The sequence below is a fragment of the Callithrix jacchus genome, chromosome 14 (assembly GCF_049354715.1).
Source record: "Callithrix jacchus isolate 240 chromosome 14, calJac240_pri, whole genome shotgun sequence".
NCBI lineage: Eukaryota > Metazoa > Chordata > Mammalia > Primates > Cebidae > Callithrix > Callithrix jacchus.
The window spans coordinates 44499597-44524182 of NC_133515.1; the positions used below are offsets into that span (position 1 = coordinate 44499597).

General features: G+C 40.5%; 1 protein-coding gene across 4 annotated transcripts in view; it reads left to right on the forward strand.

Annotated features, from left to right (window-relative positions):
• The first annotated feature begins 87 nt into the window (after positions 1 to 87).
• GFPT1 (glutamine--fructose-6-phosphate transaminase 1) overlaps positions 88 to 24586 on the forward strand; it is a 70420-nt gene continuing 45921 nt past the window's right edge. For 2 of the 4 annotated variants that reach the window (XM_035272385.3, XM_035272387.3), the window contains exons 1-4: positions 88 to 281; positions 14845 to 14952; positions 18818 to 18925; positions 23995 to 24120. In XM_035272385.3, coding sequence (XP_035128276.1) covers positions 275 to 281; positions 14845 to 14952; positions 18818 to 18925; positions 23995 to 24120 — 349 coding nt within the window. In that variant the 5' untranslated portion in view covers positions 88 to 274. Of the gene's footprint in view, positions 282 to 11129; positions 11317 to 14844; positions 14953 to 18817; positions 18926 to 23994; positions 24121 to 24586 lie in introns of those variants that run through there. The other 2 variants (XM_035272386.3, XM_035272384.3) reach the window with 2 other exon arrangements.

A 24586-nucleotide genomic window follows, 5' to 3' on the forward strand; every position in this document is an offset into this window, starting at 1 on the left:
GGCGGAACCTGCGCGTTAGCGGCGAGTGAGCGGTCCAATGGGGCCTACCGGCGGCGGCGCGGTGTGCGCCGGGGGGCGGGGCCTGGCGGCGGTTGCTGGCGGAGCCCGAGAGGCGGTGAAGGCTGTCGTTGCCTTGGACGTTGCATCCCAGAGGGAGTCGTGTCGGTACCACCTCGGCCTCTGAGCCCGTGGATTGCCCACCGAAGCTCGTGTGTGCACCCCCGGGTCCCGCCAGCCGCTAGCCCCTGGCCTTGCGGGACGTGTCTCCGGCATCATGTGTGGTAAGGGGGCCGGGGGCGGGGGGCGTGTTGCCGGGCGGCGCTGGGGTGCTGTGCGGGCGCCGCTGAGGCCCGAGGCTACGGGCGGAAGCGGGGGTGTGGAGGGTGCGAAGTCTGGGTGATGGGCAGGGGGCGTCCCGTGGTGGCTGCAGGGGCAGGGGCCGGCATCCGCAGGCGGGAGAGGGGGTGGCGGCCGGGAGACGGGCACCTGAGAGGAAGGCGGGCCCCCTCCGCCGGGGGCCAGCGGGAGCCTTTGCGCGGAGCAGGAACCGAGTGGGGAGGGAAACGCTTTAATTGAAAAAGGAGGAGAGGGCTGAGGGAATTGAGGTGTGGAGGGGGGTACCTTCAAAAGGCCGACCAGGTGAGTGAGGCAACCTGTGGAACGTCGGGTGAGGTCTCTTGAACTTATCTTGCATTTTTCTAGGATTTACCTTAAAAAAAATCTATTTTTACTTGTTTTCGGGCAGGCCCAATAGAAAACAGACCCTAGCTACAGCCATGATAGTGGCATTAAACGTGGTCTTACTTCCTGCCATCCCTTGTCTCAACAGAAACCATTGCTAATCAATAACTTGGTTAATGGACTTAGACCTGATCCTCTGGTGGAAGGGGCCTGGAAATGCCTGTGGCGATAGGTTATACATCATTTATCATTTGCATGTGCACCCATTAAAAATGCCAGCTATGAAAAATATAATTTATTCCTTGGATGTATACCCCTTTATAATACCAACTATGAAAAATATTTATCATTTATCCCTTTTGTGTGTACCCATCAAAAATACTAGCTATGGAAAGTTGAACAAGTATCTTTCCTACAGCAGTTAAAAAATTAAAGTTAGGCTCTTTTATGTCTTGACAATCGTTTTTATTATTACCTAAGTGTTAGTGAAAGAGATTGTGAGAATAGTGTCTGACATGACTGATGTCCTCTAAAACTGGTATTAACTTGGCTATTGCCAGTAAAAGTAATTGTATTCTTACCTTTCTTATTGAAATTTACAACCGATTTTATCCCTGGAAGAGAGAACACTTTTTTTTTTTTTTTTTAAAGGGAAGTACCATTGTAAGTGAATTGAAACTCTCTGGGAGACTTATTTGCAGCCTTTTGCACGAAGGAACTGAACAGGAGGTGGATTGTACTCATTAATATATATATTTCCTGTATTTAACTTTATGCTCATTTCAGCTTCTGAAAATGAGGAGCAGGTTTAAATTTAGAGTAGATTAAAAAAAAACCCACATAAAAACAGAAACACCTATAAATAGCTTACTGAAATTATTAGAGTAGAGCTGACTTCAGAATCAGACTTTTGCAGTGTCTAGTTAATAGAATGGTTTTGCATTTAGTTTGGAGCTGTAAAATAGTGAATTTGTCAACTGGTCAATCTCCAGTGTGCTTCATTTGTTAACTGTTTCTGATTGATTAGGTGTGTGCCTCATTAAGTATTCGGTATTCTGGTTGCAGGTCATTTCCTTATGTTCCAGAAAAAACCCATAAAGTACTTGTTGGGGAAGGGGGGGGGCAGAATCCGGGCATGGTGGCTCACACCTGTAATCCCAGCACTTTGGGAGGCCAAGGCGGGTGGATCACCTAAGGTCAGGAGTTCGAGACCAGCCTGGCCAACATGGTGAAATCCCCGTCTCTGCTAAAAATTCAAAATAACCAGGTATGGTGGCACGTGCCTGTAATCCCAGCTACTCGGGACTGAGGCAGGAGAATTGCTTGAACCTGGGAGGCGGAGGTTACAGTGAGCTGAGATTGTGTCCAGCCTGGGCAAAAAAGAGCGAAACTCCATCTAAGAAAAAAATAAAAATACATTCATACATACACAAATAAAATCACATGTAGAAATCAGGTTCAGATAAGGTAAATACACCCTTAGCATGGAGACTAAATGTTGGGAGTGTTCACACAGTCTGTGTCTCCATTCTACAGAGTTTTACTGCTGAGGAAATAGGTATTGAAGAAATAAAAAGTGAGTATTTCAGACATTTCTGAGGTCCTGCTTTTAATTCATATCACAGTTTTGCATGATTCTAGGGATAGGGTTCAGAATTTATTTTCTCTCTAATGTAAACTCTGAAAGAAGATGAGTGTCATTATTTTTCACCCACATCTTAATCATTGAACTAAAATTTCTGAGCAGAGAAATGGAGTGAAAATTAGACTAGATGGGAAAATCTGGAAGCCTACCTTCGGATTACTTGATATCTAATTAAGTTTTTCTTTTTCCTTCTTTTCTTTTTTGAGGTGGGGTCTTACTCTCTTGCCCAGGCTACAGTGCAGCAGCACGATCTTGGCTCACTGCAGCCTCTGTCTCCTGGGTTCAGCCTCCTGAGTAGCTGGGATTACAGGGGTGTGCCACCACGCCTGGCTAATTTTTGCATTTTTAGTAGAGGTGGTGGTTTACCACGTTGGCCAGGCTGATCTCCTGACCTCAGGTAATCTACATGCCTCAGCCTCTGAAAGGGCTGTGATTACAGGAGTGAGTCACTGTGCCTGGCTCTAGTTAAGTTTTTCCAAAAGATTATTTTATTTCAATGTTGTAAAATTTTCAAACAGAAGAATGAGGATTGAAGATTCTGATAGGCTTTTTTCAATCGGATATACTGATTAAACTGATATAATGTTTCCAACTTGTGTTGGGATGTTAATAAGTGTTAGGAAAGAAGGGTCTATGGTCCGGTAAATTTGGGAAGCAACATATTAAATAGCATGCTAATGTTTAGTTTTGTTTTTTGATTAGAGGACTTCTTGGAATCTTTAATTTTTTTTTTTTTTTTTTGAAATGGAATCTTGTTCTGTCACCAGGCTGGAGTGCAGTGGCGCCATCTCGGCTCACTGCAACCTCCACCTCCCAGTTCAAGCGATTCCCCTGCCTCAGCCACCCGAGTAGCTGGGACTACAGGTGTACACCACCTCTCCTGGCTAATTTTTGTGTTTTAGTAGAGACGGGGTTTCACCATGTTGGCCAGGATGGTCTCGATCTCCTGACCTCATGATCTGTCTGCCTTGGCCTCCCAAAGTGCTGGGGTCACAGGCCTGAGCCACCACACCCGGCTAGAATCTTAATTTATTAATAATAAGCATTGCGAATCCCCTGGAGAAGAAAGGTGTGTCTATTTTCCAAATTTGTCTTCCTTTTTTTTGGTCAAAATATAGTTTGTCCTTTTTATTTGTATTATTTTTGGTTTTGCTGAGATAGTGTTGAGTCACTTAAACTATCCCTAGCTTTTAACAGATTTTGTTGTTATAAATGTGGCTTTATACCTTTCTGATCCAATGGTGTATATAAAATGGAATTTTTTGACTGGGTCCAGTGGCTCATGCCTGCAATCCCAGCACTTTGGGAGGCTGAAGCGGATGAATCACCTGAGGTCAGGAGTTTGAGACCAGCCTGACCAACATGGGGAAGCCCTATCTCTACTAAAAATACAAAAAAAATTAGCCAGGCATGGTGGCACACACATGTAATCCCAGCTACTCGAGAGTCTGGGGCAGGAGAATCACTTGAACCTGGGAGGCAGAGGTGGAGGTGAGCTGAGATGGTGCCACTGGACTCCAGCCTAGGTGACAAGAGTTGAGACTCTGTCTCAAATAAATAAAATAAAGTAAAATAAATGGAATTTTTGCAAATGAGATCCTTTTTAAAAGCAGTAAAGGAACTTGCAATTTTAAAGTATCCTGAAATAAATTTTGCAGAAGTTTTTTGTAATTATACTGTCTAATGGCTTTGGGGATAATTGAGGGATGCTGAGATTGGCTGCTAGGATTGGTCATAAAAGCAGTACTATTAACATATCGTTAGAAGTCATACTGGATATGAAGAAGTTGTGAGAGAAAATAATTGCTTAATAAGCATTTCTTCAACTGTGTTCCCTGGAAACAGAAGTTAATAGGTTCTGGTAATGAGCACTAGAAGGGGGAAAGGGTTTTGTTAGACAAGTTTGGGAAATTCTGTCTGCTCTTGGAGATGAACAATTAACAAGATTAAAGGCTCTAGAAAGTTCTAAATATATACCTAACTTCAACCAGGTATTTCTTAAACCTTTAATTATGAAACCTTTCTTCATTTCCTTTCTTTTTAGCATCCTGTGAAATATCATTTTGTTTCTGTGGTTTGGGAATTTTTTGACCATATATTTAAAGTGCCTAGAAAGTGTTAGAAGATACTTGCAGGTATTTGAAATGATGGCTTTATACTTGGCACTCTGCCCTTTTCAGAGATGACTAAAGTAAAAGAGTTGCTTTCAAGGAATTGCTGCCTGATCAGAGGAAAGAAAGTTAATGCACATGGAGCAGCTTCAGATGAAAATACACAGTCCTTGTTCATTGCTATGCTGTAGATAACAACCGGAATGAATAGAAATTTAGAGACTGGAGAGCTCTGGGCTTTGGGTATCTGCATTAGGTCAGGAATGTTCTGGGTGATGGGGAAGGACTCTTACTTTGAGGAATAATGCCAGCTTGTAGAGAATTAGCATACTGTGAGACATAATCATTGATGGCTTGTGTTACCCATCAGTGAATGGAGGCGGAAATAGGTTGAGAATTACTACCAGAGGGGTTGAAGAAGGAAATAGAAGTGCCAGGAAAGTAGACCAAAGAATAGTGGTTAAAGGCAAAAGAGTTCCAAAGTAGTATATTGCCTTGGACAGAGTCTGTAAAAGTAGAAAAAGGTCATTAGTATATGATACTTCAGAGAAGTTAATTGGATATGGTTATGAAGAAATCATTAGAGAATGCGTATGTCAAGGCAGAAGGGTCTCGGTTTATGTTTAGGAGGAGGGCTGCAAGTAATACCAAAAAGAAGAGGGAGTGTTTTGGAATTGAAGTTCCCTGGGAGTGTTGAGAAGTTGGAATTTAGAACTGTGGTTCCTGACCTGCAGGCCCTGAAGTTGTTACAGGGTGTTCATTGCTTATTCATATGCTTATAACTTTCTATAAGTTGAATGAAAATTGTTCTGTATCACTGAATGGTAAAAATTTAACCCATTATTGTGAAGGAGCTTCAGAATATTTTGATGTTAACAAAAGTGTTCTGTATTCACAAAGTTGGAGAAATACATCGAGAGTTATAAGACAGGGGGCAGTGGCTCACACCTGTAATCCCAGCACTTTGGGAGGCTGAGGCAGGCGGATCACTTGAGGTCAGGAGTTCGAGACCAGCCTGGCCAATATAGCAAAACCCCATATCTACTAAAAACACGAAAATTAGCTGAGTGTGGTGGTGCCCACCTAAGGTCCCATCTACTCAGAAGACTAAGGTGGGAGGATTGAGCTCAGGAGTTTCAGGCTGCAGTGAGCTATGATTGTGATGCTGCACTCCAGCCTGGGTACTAGGTGACAGTGCATGTCTGTCTCTTAAAAAAAAAAAAAGTTATAAGTAGGGGAGAGGCTAGCTTCAGAGAGTAGTGTGTGGAATATGTCTCTCTTTAGCTTACAAGGAATAAGAAGTAATTCATATATATGCCGTTAAACTGTTGAAAAGATGATGGATGAGGGGCAGTGACTCACGCTTGTAAACTCAGCATTTTGGGATGCTGAGGCGGGAGGATCTTGGAGTTTGAGGCCAGCCCGGACAGCATAGTGAGATCTTGTTTCTATATTTGAAAAACAAAAAAAAGAAAATGAAGACTTTAATTCTGGCTAGGTACAGTGGCTCATGTCTTTAATCCCAGCACTTTGGGAGGCCGAGGCAGGGAGATCACCTGAAATCAGGAGTTTGAGACCAGCCTGGCCAACGTGTTGAAACCCTGTCTCTATTAAAAATACAAAAATTAGCCAGGAGTGGTAATGCACGCCTGTAATCCTAGCTACTACTTGGGAGGCTGAGGTGGGAGAATTGCTTGAACTCAGGAGGTGGAGGGTTGCAGTGAGCTCACACCACTGCATATCAGCCTGGGTGACCGAGCAACACTCCATCTCAGAAAACAACAACAACAACAAAAAAAAACAAAAAAAACTTTAATTCTATAAAATAAGAATCCACCAAAAATGAAAAGGAAACTGGGAAGAGAAAATGAGGATTTGAGAGTAGTATATAGCTTAGAATCTAAAATAATATCTGGGAGAAGTTTGAAAGTTAAGTGATGAATTAATAGGATTGGTCAGCAGTTGGGGGGGCCCATCTGAAAGTGGACGGAAATGGGTAGATGAGTTCTGCATGGCTATCAAAGTTCAATGTAGAGATGCTCAGAGACTTAGGAGTCAAAGCACAGTGGACACAGAGGGTTTGACTTGGCAGAATGATAAAAAATTGTGGTCTGATGTGAATTGTCAGAGAGAAGAGAGAGATGGAATATTGGAAAGTGAGCAGGAGGTGCATGCCTTTTTATTTTCTCAAGAAAGATGATGATGTAGATAGACTGTGAGGGAGTGTATAATTAGAGATGTCAGAGCTTAAACTAGTGATTTGTGCTCCAGAATGTTAAATGTGCAAGAGACGTGTCATGGAGCCACTTTTAGTGGCAATAATTACAATAAAGTAGGGGAGACATGAACCAGCATTTTGTAAATAGAAAAAAGATGTAAAGCAATTAAAAAACACACAAATAATTGAAAGTCTTGTTTCACTCCATATGTTACTTTAGTATGTGTGCTTTTATTTAATTTTTAAATTAAAAATTTTTTTTTTTTGAGACAGAGTCTCACTGTGTCACCCAGCTTGGAATGCAGTGACGCCATCTCGGCTCACTGCACCCTCCGCCCCCTGCCCCCCAGCCTCAAATGATTCTCCTGCATCTGTCTGCTGAGTAGCTAGGATTACAAGTGTGGGCCACCATGCTTGGCTAATTTTTGTATTTTTTTTTTTTTGAGAAGGGGTCTCACTCCGTTGCCATGCTGGAGTGCAGTGGCGTGATCTCGGCTCACTGCAACCTCTGCCTCCCAGGTTCAGTTCTCCTGCCTCAGCCTCCTGAGTAGCTGGGACTACAGGCGTGCAACACCACATCCAGCTAATTTTTGTATTTTTAGTAGAGACAGAGTTTCATCATGTTGGCCAACTTGGTCTCAATCTCTTGACCTCGTGATCCGCCCACTTCATCCTCCCAAAGTGCTGGGATTATGGGCATGAGACACCATGCCTGGCCTGTATGTATGCTTTTAGGATTGTAGAAAATGTATCTTGACCGGGTACAGTGGCTCATGCCTGTAATCCCAGCACTTTGGGAGGCCAGAACAGGAGGATTGCTTCAGTCCAGGAGTTCGAGATCGGCCTGGGCAATATGGTGAGACCTCATCTCTACAAAAATTAAAAAAATGGCCAGGTGCAGTGGCTCACACTTGTAATCCCAGCTACTCGGGAGGCTGAGGCAGGAGAATCACTTGAACCTGGGAGGCGGAGGTTGCAGTAAGCTAAGATCGCACCACTGTACTCCAGCCTGGGCGACAAGAGCGAAACTCCAACTCAAAAAAAAAAAAAAAGTAAATAAATTAGCCAGGCACAAAGGTCCCAGCTACTTGGGAGGCTGAGGTGGGAGGATCACGTGAGCCCAGGAGGTGGCGGTTTCCGTGAGCGGGGATTGTACTACTGTACCCTAGACTGGGTGACAGAGCAGAGCCCCTGTTTCGAAAATTAAAAAAAAAAAAAAAATGTATCTCAAATAATACTTAATTTTAAAGAAATCTTACATGCAGAATGTCATTATATAGTTATAGTATTGACTAGTTCACTGCAACCTTGAACCCCTGGGCTTAAGTGATTCTCCCACCGCAGACTCCCAAGTAGCTGGGACTATGGGCATGCACCACCATGCCTAATTTTTTACTTTTTGTAGAGACAGGGTTTCGCTCTATTGCCCAGGCAGATCTCAAACTTCTGCCCTTAAGCGAGCCTCCCGCCTTCGACTCCGAGAAAGTGCTGGGATTACAGCAACCACTGTGCTTGGCCGGTAGAAAAATTTATAGCTGAAGGACTGGGACTATGTATGGGATTAACAGTGGTTATCTCTGAGAAAGGGGTTGGAACCTGTGTGGAAACAAGAGAGATTTTCACAGTTAATTCTATAGCATCTGTATAGTTGCAGTATTTATTTATTTACTCATTTTAAATTTTAATAGAGACAGAGTCTTGCTGTGTTGCCTAGGTTTGAACTCCTGAGCTCAAGCAATTCTCCTGCCTCGCCTCCCAAAGTGCTGGGATTACAGATGTGAGCCACTGCTCCTGACCTAGTTTGAATCTTTAATGATGATGATAAATTAATTTGTGACTTGAATTATAAGAAAAAGAAAACAAATTTAAAGTTTAAGTGACATTGAAGGTGGATTTTGATTCAGAAGTTTTAAGCTTAGAGAACAAATTTGAACACTTATCGCTGATAGGTTACAATGTCTAAGGTCCCAAAATATTGAAGCTGTCAAATGGTAAAATATGTAAAAATAAAATTTCCTATTAATAAAGACATAAATGCGCCCAGGCATAGGAATTTTAATAATTTGACTAGTCAGTTGTTTTCAATTTTCTTTCAATAAGGTTTAACAGTCTTTTTTGCAGCTACATTGCTTTCAACCAGGTGTGTCTAGTCTGTGATCCAGATTGCTTCTGAAATTTTGTTAGCAAGGTGCTCATAAGTGCTTTTTTGTCATTGAATTTAAGTTGCCATTTTCTGAGAATGATGCCTCTAGGTGCAAGCATCAGCTTCAGTTAGGGAGTTATTTTATTCCAAGTATATTCCATTAGTAAGAAAGCTTACATTTGTGAAGTGCATGCTGATTTGGGGTAGAAAATCTATGCTTATACAGCTACTGTGTGTGCTCTTAAAGCAATTACCGAAGAGTGTTGGAAAGTTGATTTTAGGCTTTTTGTCATTACCTTACTTAAGAACTGTTTATTGGAAGTTTAGGCTGGGTGCGGTGGCTCATGCCTGTAATCCCAGCACTTTGGGAGGCTGAGGCCAGGAGTTTGAGACCAGCCTAGCCAACATGGCAAAAACCAATCTCTACTAAAAATACAAAAAATTAGCTGGGCATGGTGGCAGATACCTGTTATCCCATCTACTTGGGAGACTGAGGCAGGAGAATTGCTGGAACCTGGGAGGCGGAGGTTTCAGTGAGCTGAGATCATGCTAGCTTTAGCGACAGACTGAGACTCTGTCTCAAAAAAAAAAAAAACCAAAAAAATCAAGAACTGTTTTTTGGGAGTTTTGATAAGACAAATCAAAGACCTGAAAGCAGAGGTCAAAGGATTTCTGCTCTAACAAGCATCATTGTGAGTTGCGAGTGCCTCCCTTGTGAACATGCCCTGTGTGCCTGATTAACTGCTGGCAATATTGTCCTGGGCACTCCAAGATCACAGTTAACCTGGTATCCCTGCAGATGGAATGTCTTGGGCTAGCATTGCTATCAAAGGGCAGGGCTATGAAACTGACAAGTTCAACTTCTTAGCTCCCATTTTCCTCATCAAGTATTCCTTAGGCTAATCCCCTTCCTTCTCCCAGCTCTATTCCCCTTTTTTTTTTTTTTTTTTTTTTTTTGAGATGGAGTCTTGCGCTATTGCCCAGGCTGGAGTGCAATGGTGCAGTCTAGGCTCATTGCAACCTCCACCTCTCGGGTTCAGGTGATTCTCTTGCCTCAGCTTCCCTAGCGGCTGGGACTGCTACCACACCCAGCTAAGTTTTGTGTTTTTAGTAGAGACGGGGCTGCACCATGTTGGTCAGGTTGGTCTCGAATCCGCCTGCCTTTGCCTCCCAAAGTGCTGGAATTACAGGCATGAGCCATTTCGCTGGGCTATTACTTTGATCTTAGGAAATTGCCCTTCGTGTGTCCTGGTGTGTCTCATCCTTTTCGTTTTACAGTTATGTAAGAAGAAATGTTGCTTCTACTTCTGCTTCCTGTATTCCTCCTTCTCTCCTTTTTTTTTTATTCCAATAGCAAATCAAAAAAATGATGGTAGTGATTATCAGTAATAGCAGTGCTTCCTCTATCAAGGAAAATGCAGATTTTGAATTGGAGTTTGATATATGATAATTTATTGAACTAAGATGCCACTGATTGGGAAATGCACCGTTATTATATGGACTACAAAGAAAGGAAATACATGTGTTTTAAAATCAGTGCTGTCAACTTTTAAAGCCTTAGAAAGTATTCTGAAGATGTTTGCAGAGTATCATAGACTCAGGCCCCTTAGGTTTATCTTCTCAGTTTACAGGAAATATAAGGGATAGAGGAACTAGAAAGACCACATATGTGGAAAGAATTAGACACACTCAAATGGTGAGACATTCAAGGAGAAAATTAACCCCAGGTTTATCTCAGGGGAAATTATGCAGCAAGGGAGACCATTCTGGGTTCAAAGAGACTTAAATATAACAATCAAATGTGAGGTATGATCCTTTATGAGATACCAGAATAAACAAATCAGCTATAAAAGATACTTTTTAAAAATAGGGAAAATTAGAATATGAACATTGTATTAGATGATAATAGAGCATTATTATCTTTTTAGGTGTGATAATATTATTTTGTAGAAAAATGTCCTTTATATTACTTTGCTTTTGTTCTTAACAGTATAGCCTGAAAACAATAAGGCCCTTCACCAGATTTCCAGTACTAATTTGGTAGATACAAAGTATACAGAACACAATCATGTAAATGTTTGTTGTAACAAAGAAGTGTGACACAGAAGAGAAATGCAGTCTATAGAGCTATTAAAAAGTGTCAAATCCTATTGGGTGCGGTGGCTCATGCCTGTAATCCCAGCACTTTGGGAGGCCTAGGCGGGCGGATCACAAGGTCAGGAGATCAAGACCATCCTGGCTAACATGGTGAAACCTCATCTCTACTGAAATTAAAAAAATTAGCTGGGCGTGGTGGTGGGTGTCTGTAATCACAGCTACTCTGTTAGACAGAGGTTGCAGTAGGCCGAGATCACGCCACTGCACTCCAGCCTGCACTCGTGACAGAGCAAGACTCCATCTCAAAAAAAAAAAAGTGTTAAATCCATCAGGAATGGCTCCAGAGTAATCAGAGAAGAATCCTTAGAAACCATAGAACATCAACAGAGGGGACAACTCTAAATGCCCTCAAATGTTGGAGGTAAGAAATACTTGGCACTTTTGTTGCTACTTTCTATGTGATATGCGTTGCCAATCAATCATGACTTTTCTTCCTTTTGAGAAGATGGGGCCACTGAATCTTTTTTTTTTTTTTTTAAATTTTTTTGCGGGGGAATGGAGTTTCGCTCTTGTCATGTTGGCCAGGCTGTTCTCGAAATCGTCGCCTTAAGTGATCTACCCACCTTGGTCTCCCTAAATCCTGGGATTACAGGCATGAGCCACCACACCCAGCCAGTTTATCAGATAGTTAGAATTTTATGTTTGTTTCAGGGGAGTTATTGTTTAGAAGAGTTCTTTCCTTTCTATGAAAATGTTCTTAAGCTCTCAAGATTCATACAGTGAGCCAGTATAAACTACGGAGATTGAAGTTAGAAGTATTATCAAAGTTGAATGCCGTTGTTGAGTTACATTATTAAAAATAGTGAATTTTATATTGCATTACTTTTTTTTTTTTTTTCCCAGACGGAGTCTTGCTGTCACCCAGGCTAGAGTGCAATGGCTCACTGCAACCTCTGCCTCCCAGGTTCAAGCAATTCTCCTGCCTCAGCCTCTGGAGTAGCTGGGATTATAGGCACCTTCCATCATGCCTGGCTAATTTTTTTTTTTTTTTTTTTTTTGTAGAGGTGAGATTTCACCATGTTGACTAGGCTGGTTTTGAACCAGCCTCACCTCATGTGATTCACCTGCCTTGGCCTCCCAAGTTGCTGGGATTACAGGTGTGAGCCACCCAGGCTAGCTGCATTACTTAATCTTTAAAAAAAGTAGAGTCTATAAATTGTCTTAAAAACAGTTTTATATCATTAGCATTGAAATGGTTTTAACAAATTGGTATACATATTTAATATTTATTTCTTTTACCATCACAGTTACATTTTTACCATCCAGTTTACATTTTTACTTTTACTATCAGATTTAGATTTCTTAAAAGAGAGAGTTTAGGAGTGAGTTTTTCTGGATGTGCTGCATTATTAGAATTTGGCAGCTCTGGTCAGACTGCAAACATTGACAGCCTTGTGTTTTCAAGTAAGCTAGATTGTATCCTTTAGTGGATTCTAGCCGATGCCAGTCACAGTGGTGGGAACTAGTAGAGTATCAGTTTTTTTCCACACTTTTTAAATTTTTATTTTTATTTTTTGAGACATAGTCTCTCTCTGTCCCCCAGGCTGGTGTACATCGGTGTGATTTTGGCTAACTGCAACCTTTGCTTCCCAGGTTCAAGTGATTCTCCCTGCCTCAGCCTCCTGAGCTGGGATTAGAGGCGTGCACTACCACGCCTGGCCAATTTTTGTATTTTTAGTAGTAGTGACGGGGTTTCACCATGTTGACTAGGCTGTTCTTAATCTCCTGACCTCAGATGGTCTGCCTTCCTCAGCTTCCCAAGGTTGGGATTGCAGGCGTGAACCACTGCACTGGCCCACATTTGTATTAAAGCATTGTTTTAGAAAAGATTTGTGTTCTATGTATCTTCTTTTAATGACCTGGTTAAAATACTGAACTGATAGTTATCTGTTGGTAATCTTTCTCAAAGATCAGTGACCCATGGGTGGGGAGTGCAGAACACATACAAGTTTGATTTACAATTGGGTTATTGTTTTATTCATATTATAGATAACTTTGTGAAGGAACAGCAGTAACAACAAAAACCCCAGACTCATTCTTCTGAATTTAACGGGTGGACATTGGTCTTGGGACTCTTCTACCGCCCTCTAGTGTTTATATCATGAGTAGCCATTGAAAGTTTGAAACTGCACTTTGCTGTGCTGCTACCACTCTTACCTTAGAAATATCCTTAAGCAGCATGTTGTTTATCCTTATCTTAATTGATGTGCTTTGAGGTTAGGAATGGTATTTGTGGGTATCTCTGGGATATTAGTTAACTCAATTTCTGTTTTTGAATTACGTAAGATAGATGTTCCACCCTCCCTTATGGGGTGTTGGTACTGTGAAAGTAAGATGACTGTCCATTACAGGAAAGCTTAAAAAATATAAATTTAAGGGGTGTGTGTGTGTGTGTGAGTGTGTGAGATGGAATCTCACTCTGTCATGCAGGCTGGAGTGTAGTGGCACAATCTTGGCTCATTGCAATCTCTGTCTCCTTGGTTCAAGCGATTCTCCTGCCTCAGCCTCCAGAGTAGCTGTGATTACAGATGCGTGCCACCACACCCGGCTAATCTTTTTGTATTTTTAGTAGTGATGGGGTTTTACCATGTTGGTCAGGTTGGTCTCTAAATCCTGACCTTGTGATCCACCTGCCTTGGCCTCCCGAAGTGCTGGGGTTACAGGTGTGAGCCACTGTTCCTGGCTATGGCTTTTAAAAAAAATCTGAATGAAATACAGGATTTCTATAAGTCTTTGGCCTGGAACTACTTCTTTGTGGAGTGTTGAAACCGTTGTTTCAGATTGTTTTGGCTTTTAATGTGTGGATTTCTCTTTTTTAGGGCGTGATAATGTATTTGAGAAAATTGCAATGTGTTGATCATTGTGATCGGCATATATGTTATGATGGCTTTTGTGTTGGGTATCAACAATGCAGCATTTTTGTATGCTGAAATGTTTCACTAGGAAACATTCACACTTTATTAGAAGTAGAGACTTAGATGGAAATGCAGACTAGTCATTTGGGAGTTCTATCTCACAGAATTAATTTAAACTTCTTATGAATCAGTAGAATTACAGTGAAGGAAAGTTAAGAAAAAGGGAAGTTTTAAAATAAGCAGCTTGAACCTGTATTTTTATATATTTTAGTCTTCAGTTTTGATACATTGTAGCTCCTCTGGCGAAAGCTCAGCCATGGAAAACCTCAGATACTGTCCATGCTGCAATTGCTAAAAGTGTGGATTTCCCTTACCTGTGTTTTGTTATTTCTTTGCTTTTCTAGTTCAGTTCACATTGTATTAATCCTTTTATTTCTAGTTTTGTTTTTCCAAATGATTGTTCTTTTTCTATGAATTTTCAAGAGTTATTAACATGTGGTTGTCTTTTGGTAATATTTGATGAACAAGTGATTCAAACAGTTATCTTTTAAGATAGTTAAAAATTTGGTCAGTTTTTGTTATTTTATAAAATTATTTAAGTTGTATTACTCACATCTATTATTGGAAGTAAGCAAAATTAATCTCATTGGTATAGATTTTAGGGCCTATATGTTGCTTAAAATACTTCAGAATTTTTTTTCTTGAAACCAAATGCTTCATATATAGGACATAAACCACGAATTTGCAAATTGGGTTTTTAAAAACATTAAATTTCACTTGACAAAATGTCAGTCATGGAAAATAAGTAGCCAGCTTTATAAGCTTCTTTGAAAAAATTATAAACATGTATTTTAACATGTTTAGTTTTTTATACTTATGAGAAATTCCTCCTTGAAAAAGTTCCATTGCCTTTAAATGGTTTGAAGTGTTTGAAAGATGGAATCTAACTTTACATTTTTTCACATACTTGACGTAATTATGCTAATTTTGATTTTTAAATCAGAAATTTTCATTAAATATTTGTTTACTTGCAGGTATATTTGCTTACTTAAACTACCATGTTCCTCGAACAAGACGAGAAATCTTGGAGACCCTAATCAAAGGCCTTCAGAGACTGGAATACAGAGGATATGATTCTGCTGGTACTTCCTTTTAAAAAATTACTGTGGATTTTGCATGATTCTTTAAGCAGAGATTATTTTTATTATTGGGAGACTAGACTCTTATAAAAAGTCTCTTGTTTTGAATAAGCATAAATCTGAAGAATTTTTGTCTTTTATCATGTTTAAAGGATTTATTCATGTAACCTCAACAGTGTTACCATTTATGTGGAGTATTGCTTCTTACAGTGACCTTCTATTAAGAATACTACTATAAAAACATCATATGGGGCATTATGATAAAATAAAATTCATGAAGGCCCTACTCTCTAAATTCTTTTTTATTTCCTATAACTTTAATTTTTCTTCACTGGTTTCATGCTTTGACATATAAACTTGCCTCAGATTCATTTTCTTATTTTTCTTATTTATTTTTGAGACAGGGTCTCACTATGTCACCCAAGGTGGAGTATAGTGGTGCAGTCATAGCTCACTGCAGTCTCAGACTTCTGAGCTCAAACAGTCCTCTCTCCCCAGTCCTGAGTAGCTAGGACCATAGCTGTGCACCACCATGCCCAGCCAATATTTAAAAAGTTTTTGTAGAGACCAGAGTCTCACTATGTTGCCCAGGCTGGTCTCAAACTCCTGGCCTCAAGTAATCCTCCTGTCTTGGCCTCTCAAAGTGCTGGGATTACAGGAAAGCCACTGATTCCAGCCTCTTTTATTTTAAATAAATAAAACTTTCTGGCAACTTTATATTCTACACTAGCTCCTTCCTCAACTGTGTCAGAGATTCCTAAGACCATCCTTAGATTTGTTGATTCCGCAGGAGGACTCTTAGGGCTCAGCATTTTGTTTTTATTTTATTATTTTTTGGAAACAGACTCGTGCTCTGTCGCCAGGCACCAGGCTGGAGTGCAGTGGCACAATCTCGGTTCACTGCAGTCTCCACCTCCTGGGTTCAAGCAATTCTCCTGCCTCAGCCTCCTGAGTAGCTGGGACTACAGGCTCACGCCACCACACCCAGCTAATTTTTTTTTTATTTTTTAGTAGAGACAAGGTTTTACCATGTTGCCCAGAATGGTCTCGATCTTTTGACCTCATGATCCCCCCCCTCGGCCTCCGAAAGTGCTGGGATTACAGGTGTGAGCTGCCGCACCCGCCCAGCATTTTGTCATACTCATGGCTATGTTTCATTAGAGCAAAAGAATACAAAGCACAATGAAGGTGCTTTGTGTGAAGTCTTGAGAAAGCTAGGCACAAGCTGCTTGCTAGTGAATTAGTGCCCAGGGTTTTCCTTGGGGGCCGGTCACATAGACACCCTCTGCCTAGCGTATACCAAAATTCTAGACTCTCAGAAGAAAAGCAGATGTTCAGCATAAACCACATTGTTTGCACAGTTTACATACTGAGCCCCTCTTAGTTAGGGTGGTAGAAATCCTTCCAAAAACCAAGTTTCTAGACAGGAATGAAAGGCCAACCTTGAAAACAAGCCTTTCTAAGGATAGCAGTTTCACACCTTCTGTGTTACTCTTTTTTTGTACACTTAACATTGCCACATGGAAAGGGCATTTATCTTCCTTGACTTTGCTTAGTAATGGAAAGTCAGCTCCTCAACTCCTTTGTTTTTAAAATTCTTTCCTTCTTTAGCTTCTTTGATACACATCTTCTCATTCTCTTCCTAAGATGCTGATTACTTTTCTGTTTGCTTTGGAGGCTCCTTTCTTCTACTCAGTGTTTTCTTCTGCTCAAATGTTAATGTTCTTCAAGTTTCTTTTTTTTTTTTGAGATGAGTCCTGCTCTGTCACCTAGGCTGGAGGGCATTGGCACAATCTTGGCTCACCGCTGCACCTCTGCCTCCTGGGTTCAAGTGATTCTCCTGCCTCAGCCTCTCCAGTAGCTGGGATTACAGGCATGCGCCACCATGCCTGGCTAATTTTTGTACTTTTAGTAGAGATGAGATTTTACTATTTTGCCCAGGCTTGTTTTGAACTCCTGACCTCAGGTGATCCATCTGCCTCGGCTTCCCAAAGTGCTGGGATTACAGGTGTGAGCCACCACACCCAACCAAGATTCTTTCCTAGGTCCACTTTTCTTATTTTGTGTCTTCTTGTGTGAGCTCTGACTTCATCAGCCTTCTAATTATGTTGGTAACTTCTTTTTTTTGTTTCTTTGTTTTCTTTTATTTTAATTTTAATTTTTTTGTGTGTGAGTATGTTGGTGACTTCTTCTTCTTTTTTTTTTTTTTTTGAGATGGATTTTCACTTTTGTTGCCCAGGCTGGAGTGCAATGGTGCAATCTTTGCTCACCGCAATCCTCTGCCTCCTGGGTTCAAGCGAGTCTCCTACCTCAGCCTTCCGAGTAGCTGGGATTACTGGCATGTGCCACCATGCTCAGCTAATTTTGTATTTTTAGTAGAGATGAGGTTTCTTTATGTTGGTCAGGCTGGTCTTGAACTCTCGACCTCAGGTGATCCGCCTGCCTTGGCCTTCCGAAGTGTTGGAATTACAGGCATGAGCCACTGTGCCCGGCCATATTGGTGACTTCTAATCAAGGTGTATTTACCTGATCCAGATGTATCTCCCAAGCTGTATTCCAGGCCTCCTAGAAGTTTCTTCCTAGATAGACCATGATATTTTAAACTTTGCATGTTCAAAAATTGAACTGAGGCCGGGTGCGGTGGCTCACGCCTGTAATCCCAGCCCTTTGGGAGGCCAAGGTGGGTGGATCACTTGAGGTAAGGAGTTTGAGACCAGCCTGACCAACATGGTGAAATCCTGTTTCTACTTAAAAAAAAAAAAAAAAAAATTAGCCATGCATTGTGGCGTGCGCCTGTAATCCCAGTTACTCACGAGGCTGAGGCAGGAGAATTGCTTGAACCTGGGAGGCAGAGGTTGCAGTGAGCTGAGATCATGCCACTGCCCTCCAGCCTGGGTGACAGATCGAGACTCTGTCTCAGAAAAAACAAACAAACTGATACACTGCAGTCCTTACCCCACTCCCCACTCTGTTTTTTGTTTGTTTTTGAGATGCAGTCTTGCTCTTTCGCTCAGGCTGGAGTGCAATGGTGTGATCTCAGCTCACTACAACCTCTACCTCCTGGGTTCAAGCCATTCGTCTGCCTCAGCCTCTGATTAGCTGGGATTAAAGGCATGCCCAGTCCATTTTTTTATGTCCTTTTTATTAAGAATCATTCAACAAGTCCTTTGAGCCATTTTACAAGTCCTTTGAGGTATTCCAGACTTCTTCTGCCTTCTCACTTATATTCTCAATTCCACTTCTCAATTTCACTTATCTCTTTCTGCATTACTGCTGTTTAGTTCAGGTGCTCTTCATTTTTGCTTTGCTGTAACTATAACTTTTGACAGCTCGTTTCTTCCTTCTGTTTCTCTCCCTCTAATTCTTTCTCTACACTGTTTCTAGAAGGACTTTGCTAAACATTTTTGCTGAATCACTTCTCTGCTTATAGGACAAAGTGTTTTCCCAGTATCTTCAGGGTAGCTTTTTCAAATTCCTTAGCAACTTAAGGAGTCTTTTAAGAGATGTGTTCCCTGACCTTCCCCTCCTTAGCCACCTTCTCAGGTGGGTGCCTATCTTTTGTATTTCTCCATTGGACTCCAATTGTACCCTGTAGTATTTTTATTATAATTCATAATCATGCTGAATTATTTTTTCCTTGTCTGTCTTCTTGATAGACTTAGAAATTTGAGGACAGGAATTGAGTTCTTTTTATTTTTGTCTCTAGCAGTTATCCTGGTTTTTGACACACAGTAGGTTTTCAGTAGATGTTGAATTGATAAATAAGTGAATTATTTAGATTTTTTTTTAATTAAAAATTTTGCCTCACATTAATAATTTTATCAGTAGCCAGTTTCTAAATCTTGTTCTTTTACTTATGATGGTTTAGGTGTGGGAGTTGATGGAGGCAATGACAAAGATTGGGAAGCCAATGCCTGCAAAATCCAGCTTATTAAGAAGAAAGGAAAAGTTAAGGCACTGGATGAAGAAGTTCACAGTAATGTACTTAGTTTGATTTTTGTCCCACCTTCCCTTCTCTTCCTTTTCCCCTCCCCATTCCCCACCAAGTTATCCTCTCCCCTCATATTTTGGGACCCATTTTAATGATAATGGTCTGTGACATTAAAGAGAGGGCAAGAAAAGTAGTTTTGTTACCATCTAGACTAGTTTTAAAATGTGCCTGAACCTGAAAAATAATCGTTGCAACTAGGGAAGGAAATTAGTTAGGCATATTACCTTTAGCACAAGCTTCGAATATTAAATCAAGTAGCTTCAGAGCCACCATTCCTGAGGAAGAGCCTTTCATAGGACAAAAGGTATTTTTAGTGGTGCCCTTATACATATGTCTTCAATTACTAATTGTCTTCTCTTTGGATTAAATGCCTAACTTGGATGTAGTCAATTTGGACATTGCACCTTTTAGTAGGTCTGATAAAATCTGTTAAGTATGATGTTTTCCCTTACAGTTTTTTTCTCTGGCATAAGGAGTTGTTAGAGATGTATGTCCCATCAAAGAGGGTTTACTTCTCAGTATTTAGATCATAACATTATGCTTGCACATTTTATTTCTGCACAAGAAACTTGAAAGCAAAGCAAACTTTGAAGTAAACTGATTAAAAAAATATTTTTAAAATTCTCCACAAAACCCAGGGAACAGCAAGTATTTTATGTACCTACTCAAATGAATGCCATCATAATCATTGTGAAAGAGTACAGGTAGAGGAAAATGATGGATTTTGTTTTTTTTTTTCCACATAAGCCATACATTTAGCTTTGTAGTACTTGTTTAACAAATTAAATCAATACTTATTTTGCCTGTATGGTAGTGTAAGATTAGCTGGGGTAAAGCAGACGCTCAAATAACTACCCTGCAAAAACAATAGTATAAATATCTACTGTGTGTTCTGCATCCTGTATACCAGGCTGATTACAGTGGGTTCTGTAGGAGAGAACAGACATTGCTATGAGATTCTGGGGAGAGTTCCCACGAGTTGATGAGACTGGGAATACATAGAGAATGACTGCTGATTATATTTGATCCGTGAATATGTGAAGGGAGGACCTTCTGATAAGATAAGAATAGGGATGGCAGGTTTGTTGGTGAAATGGTAGTAGTCCTTTTGATTTCCATTATTGATGGACAAATATGGGAGACTGGAAAGGCAGATGTGACCAGAATCACCATTTTTGAATGTCAGTATATTGAAACATGCCTCTTCAGCAGTAAACTCTTTTTGTTTTTGTTTTTTTCCTTTGAGATGGAGTCTTGCTGCAGTGCCCAGGCTGGAGGGCAATGGCGCAGTCTTGGCTCACTGCAACCTCTGCCTCCTGGGTTCAAGTGACTCTTCTATCTCAGCCTCCCAAGTAGCTGGAATTACAGGTGCATGCCACCATGCTTGGTGAATTTCTGTATTTTTGGTAGAGATGGGGTTTCACTATATTGGCCAGGTTGGTCTTGAACTCCTGACCTTAGGTAATCCACCTTCCTCAGCCTCTCAAAGTGCTAAGATTTTAGGCCTGAGCCACTGCGACTGGCCAACCCTTCGCTAATCTTACCCTACAATAACATCAAAGTAAGTATTGACTGAATTTACTGTCTATAGATGGAAACTTGCAGATACTGCTGGTAATTGGTAACTGGTAAATCATTTTAAGGAGCAGTCTGGCAATATCTACATGGGAAATGCCTGTACCCTGAGACCAAGCACTTTCACTCTTGCATATATACTTGAAGGAAACACAATGAACAAGGTGTCATGACAACAAGATTCATTGTTGCAAAATTTAGAAATAGCCTAAATGTCTATAAATAAGGGAATGGGATGATATAATAAGTTGTATATGCTGGGCATGGTGGCTCACGCCTGTAATCCTAGCACTTTGGGAGGCCGAGGCAGGTGGATTGCCTGAGATCATGAGTTTGAGACCAGCCTGGGCAACATGGTGAAACCCATCCTCACCAAAATACAAAAAGTTAGCCAGGCATGGTGGTGTGTGCCTGTAGTCCAAACTACTAGGAAAAAAAAAAAGTTATATATGATAGTGAATGACCATATGTAGCCTTCGAAAGGAGTGCACTGAATCTGGTTCTGCATATAGGAACATGGATAATTCCTGGCAGGTAAAGTATAGGACATTTAAAAACACAAAACAATACTATCATTTATGGTCTCATGTTAACGTAATCATAGTTTAAAAGGCACGAGTGGGGTCCAAAGTGGCTCCCGCCAGAGGTCATGGCGCTTGCGAAGGTGAGGTCATCAGTTCAAGGCTAACCTGAGCAACCTCATAAGCTCAAACTGATTGGCAAAAAAAAAAATGCGTGAGTAGTAAGATTGTGTCAACTTGAGAATCCTCTGGGGAGGAAGTGAATGGGATGGGGATATAAAGAAGGTGTCAACTGCATTTTTTACTTTTATTTCAAGTTTCCCTATACAGCATTGATTTTTTTACATTTTAGATCTTAAAAAAATATGTGAAGCACAAATGACTAGATGTTTTGTTACCTCGTGGGTGTGGGCATTTGGATGTTTATTATTCCCAGCAAATTTAAATATGTTTGAAGTATTTTTTTAAAAAGGGAAAGATGACATCTGAGAAAAGGCAGGCAGAGGGCAAGGAGCCATGGAGTAGAGGTAGGGTAAGATAGAAGATGCAAATGAGGGAATTATTGAAGCCCTGCAGTTCAGGAAGACTAAGGCACAGGCAAAGAGTTAGCCTTTAAAGGAAAGATTGTACTGTAGGAATCAAAGGTAAAATACAAACTAAAGAAAGCAGACAATTACCAAGTAAAAGGATAAAAGCTGAGTAAAGTGGAATTGAGAGACTACAGGTATTGAGCCTTAGAATAGTAAAGTAATGAGCTATCAGGGAACTGTATTGAACTATCAGTTTAATTATTGTTTTTCTTACTATTAGGTAATAATTAGGTCATTTTTTTTCTTACTAGATATTAGGTAGTGTTCCTATGGCAACAGTGAAATAAAGGTATGGTAATTACCATGAATTTGAAATGGATTCAATATACAGAATCTTGTGACTTTCTCCAATACTGCTTGACAGTATGTGCAGGGAGATACTGCTTTAATTATAGTTAGCTTAAAAAAGTAGTCAAAGAAATGTTTTCATTTCTTGCATTATCCTGTTGAATAATGGTAAACAGTAATCCTTTAGTGGGTGCCTATAATCCCAGCTACTTGGGAGGCTGAGGCAGGAGAATTGCTTGAACACAGGAGTTGGAGTTTGCAGTGTGCCAAGACTGTGCTATTGCACTCCAGCCTGGGCATAAAGAGTGAAACTCCATCTTATAAAAAGAAAAAAAAGAACAGTAATCCTTTTCTTGAGGTCATTTATCAGGTCGCCTTAATTATTCAGAACACAGTTAAGCAAGGAAAGAATACATGCATGATTTTATTCAGTGATAGATTGAGCTATCCAACAAAAATTTATCTGTAATATATACCTTTTAGTGCTTAGGGTTAAAAAATAATAAGGTAGGCTGCTGTTTTTGTAGAATCCAAATTCTAGTGGAAGCTAGGTTGACAACATGTCATAAATGTAATAGTACAACAGAATATACTATTTTATGTATGTATGTATGTATTTATTTATTTATTTACTTACTTACTTTTGAGATGGAGTCTGCTCTTTCACCCAGGCTGGAGGGCAGTGGCATGATCTTGGCTCAGTACAACCTTCCCTTCTCAGGTTCAAGTGATTCTCCTACCTCAGCCTCCTGAGTAGCTGGGATTACAGGCATGTGCCACCATGGTCGGCTAATTTTTGTATTTTTAGTAGAGACAGGGTTTCACCATGTTGGCCAGGCTGGTCTTGAACTCCCAACCTCAAGTGATCTACCTGCCTTGGCCTCCCAAAGTGCTAGGATTACAGGCATGAGCCATGATACCCAGCCAGTTTGCTCTTAATTTAGACCTAATTCTGATAAACTTTGTTATCTGCATTCTTAGCCAAATGAATTTTGTATTTAGGAAATTAAAAGAAGGACATTACTAGTTAATAACTTGAGCTGTCCATTTTTTTTAAGATGCAGCAAGAAAAGATAGCTTATGTGAAAAATAAGTTACTTTTCACAATAAACAAACATCGGTCTATGCCGATTTCCCAGTAGCTCCATACTTTCATAGCATTGCTCTGTTCTCAAATAACTGTTTGATTTAGAGGCACTCCATAATTGCAGTTTATATTGTGAGACATGTGTACATTCACTAGAGACCAAAGAAATTGCAGTCATAAGGTTGTGTGTCATTGGGAAAATGAATTTATTTTTACATGTTTAATTAAATTGATAAGGTTTTTTTTAAGACAATAATTAAATACAGATTTAAAAAATTACAATAATTGTTTATGTCCTTAACTCTTGAGTTTTCATATCTGTAGGAAACTTGAAAGAATAGTACATTATTACCTATATATACTTTACCTGACTTTATCAGTTATTAACATTTTGTCATGTTTGCTTTAACTTTATGTTAGTTTTTTTGTTATTGAAACCATTTGCCCTCAATATTTGAGTTGCATAAACTCTTAAGTCTTTATCTTTAAGTTTTGTGGGTAGATAGTAGATGTATATATTTACTGGATGAATGAGATGTTTTGATACATGCATATGATGCATTCCTAAGTTGCCCAGACTGGAGTTCAGTGGCGTGATCTTAGCTCGCTGTAACCTCTGCCTCCTGAGTTCAAGCAATTTTCCTGCCTTAGCCTCCGGAGTAGCCGGGGCTACAGGCATGCATCACCATACCTGGCGAATTTTTGCAGTGGTAGTAGAGATGGGGTTTCCCCATGTTGGCCAGGCTGGTCTTGAACTCCTTCCTCTGGTTATCTGCTTGCCTCAGCCTTCCATAGTGCTGGGATTACAGGCGTGAGCCACCGTTCCTGGCCTCCTAAGTCTTTGAATCACTATTTTGAATATGCCTGATCTTCAGTTTCAATGATTGTGTATTCCAAGTGAGCAGCATTGTAATAATTTTATTTAAATATAGCTTATAGCATTATCTCTGCAGCATGATTTAATACTGAAATTTTTCATTTCCTCTTCTTCAGAGCAACAGGATATGGATTTGGATATAGAATTTGATGTACACCTTGGAATAGCTCATACCCGTTGGGCAACACATGGAGAACCCAGTCCTGTCAATAGCCACCCCCAGCGCTCTGATAAAAATAATGGTATGGAAAGATTTTTCGTGCTTTGGAATGATCGTGGAAGCCTAATAATGGGGGCAGAATGAAGGCTGTTAGATTTTCATTATTTTAATTTTTTTTAATCTGGAAAATTTCAAACGTTCAGAAGTAGTAGAGAGTATATAGAGCTGAGAGTGCTGGCTCACGCCTGTGATCCTAGCACTTTTGGAGGCTGAGGTGGGAGGATTGCTTGAGTCCAGGTGTTCATGATCAGCCCTGGCAACATAGTGAGATCCCATGTCTACAAAAAATAAAATTAGTTAGGCATGGTGGCTCGTGCCTGTAATCCCAGCTACTTGGGAATCTGAGGTGGGAAGATAATTTAAGCCCAGGAGGTTGAGGCTGCAGTGAGCCATGGTCAGGTCTCATGCCATTGCCCTCCAACCTGGGGCAACAGAATGAGACCATATCTGTCCACCATGCCCAGCTAATTTTTGTGTTTTTAGTAGAG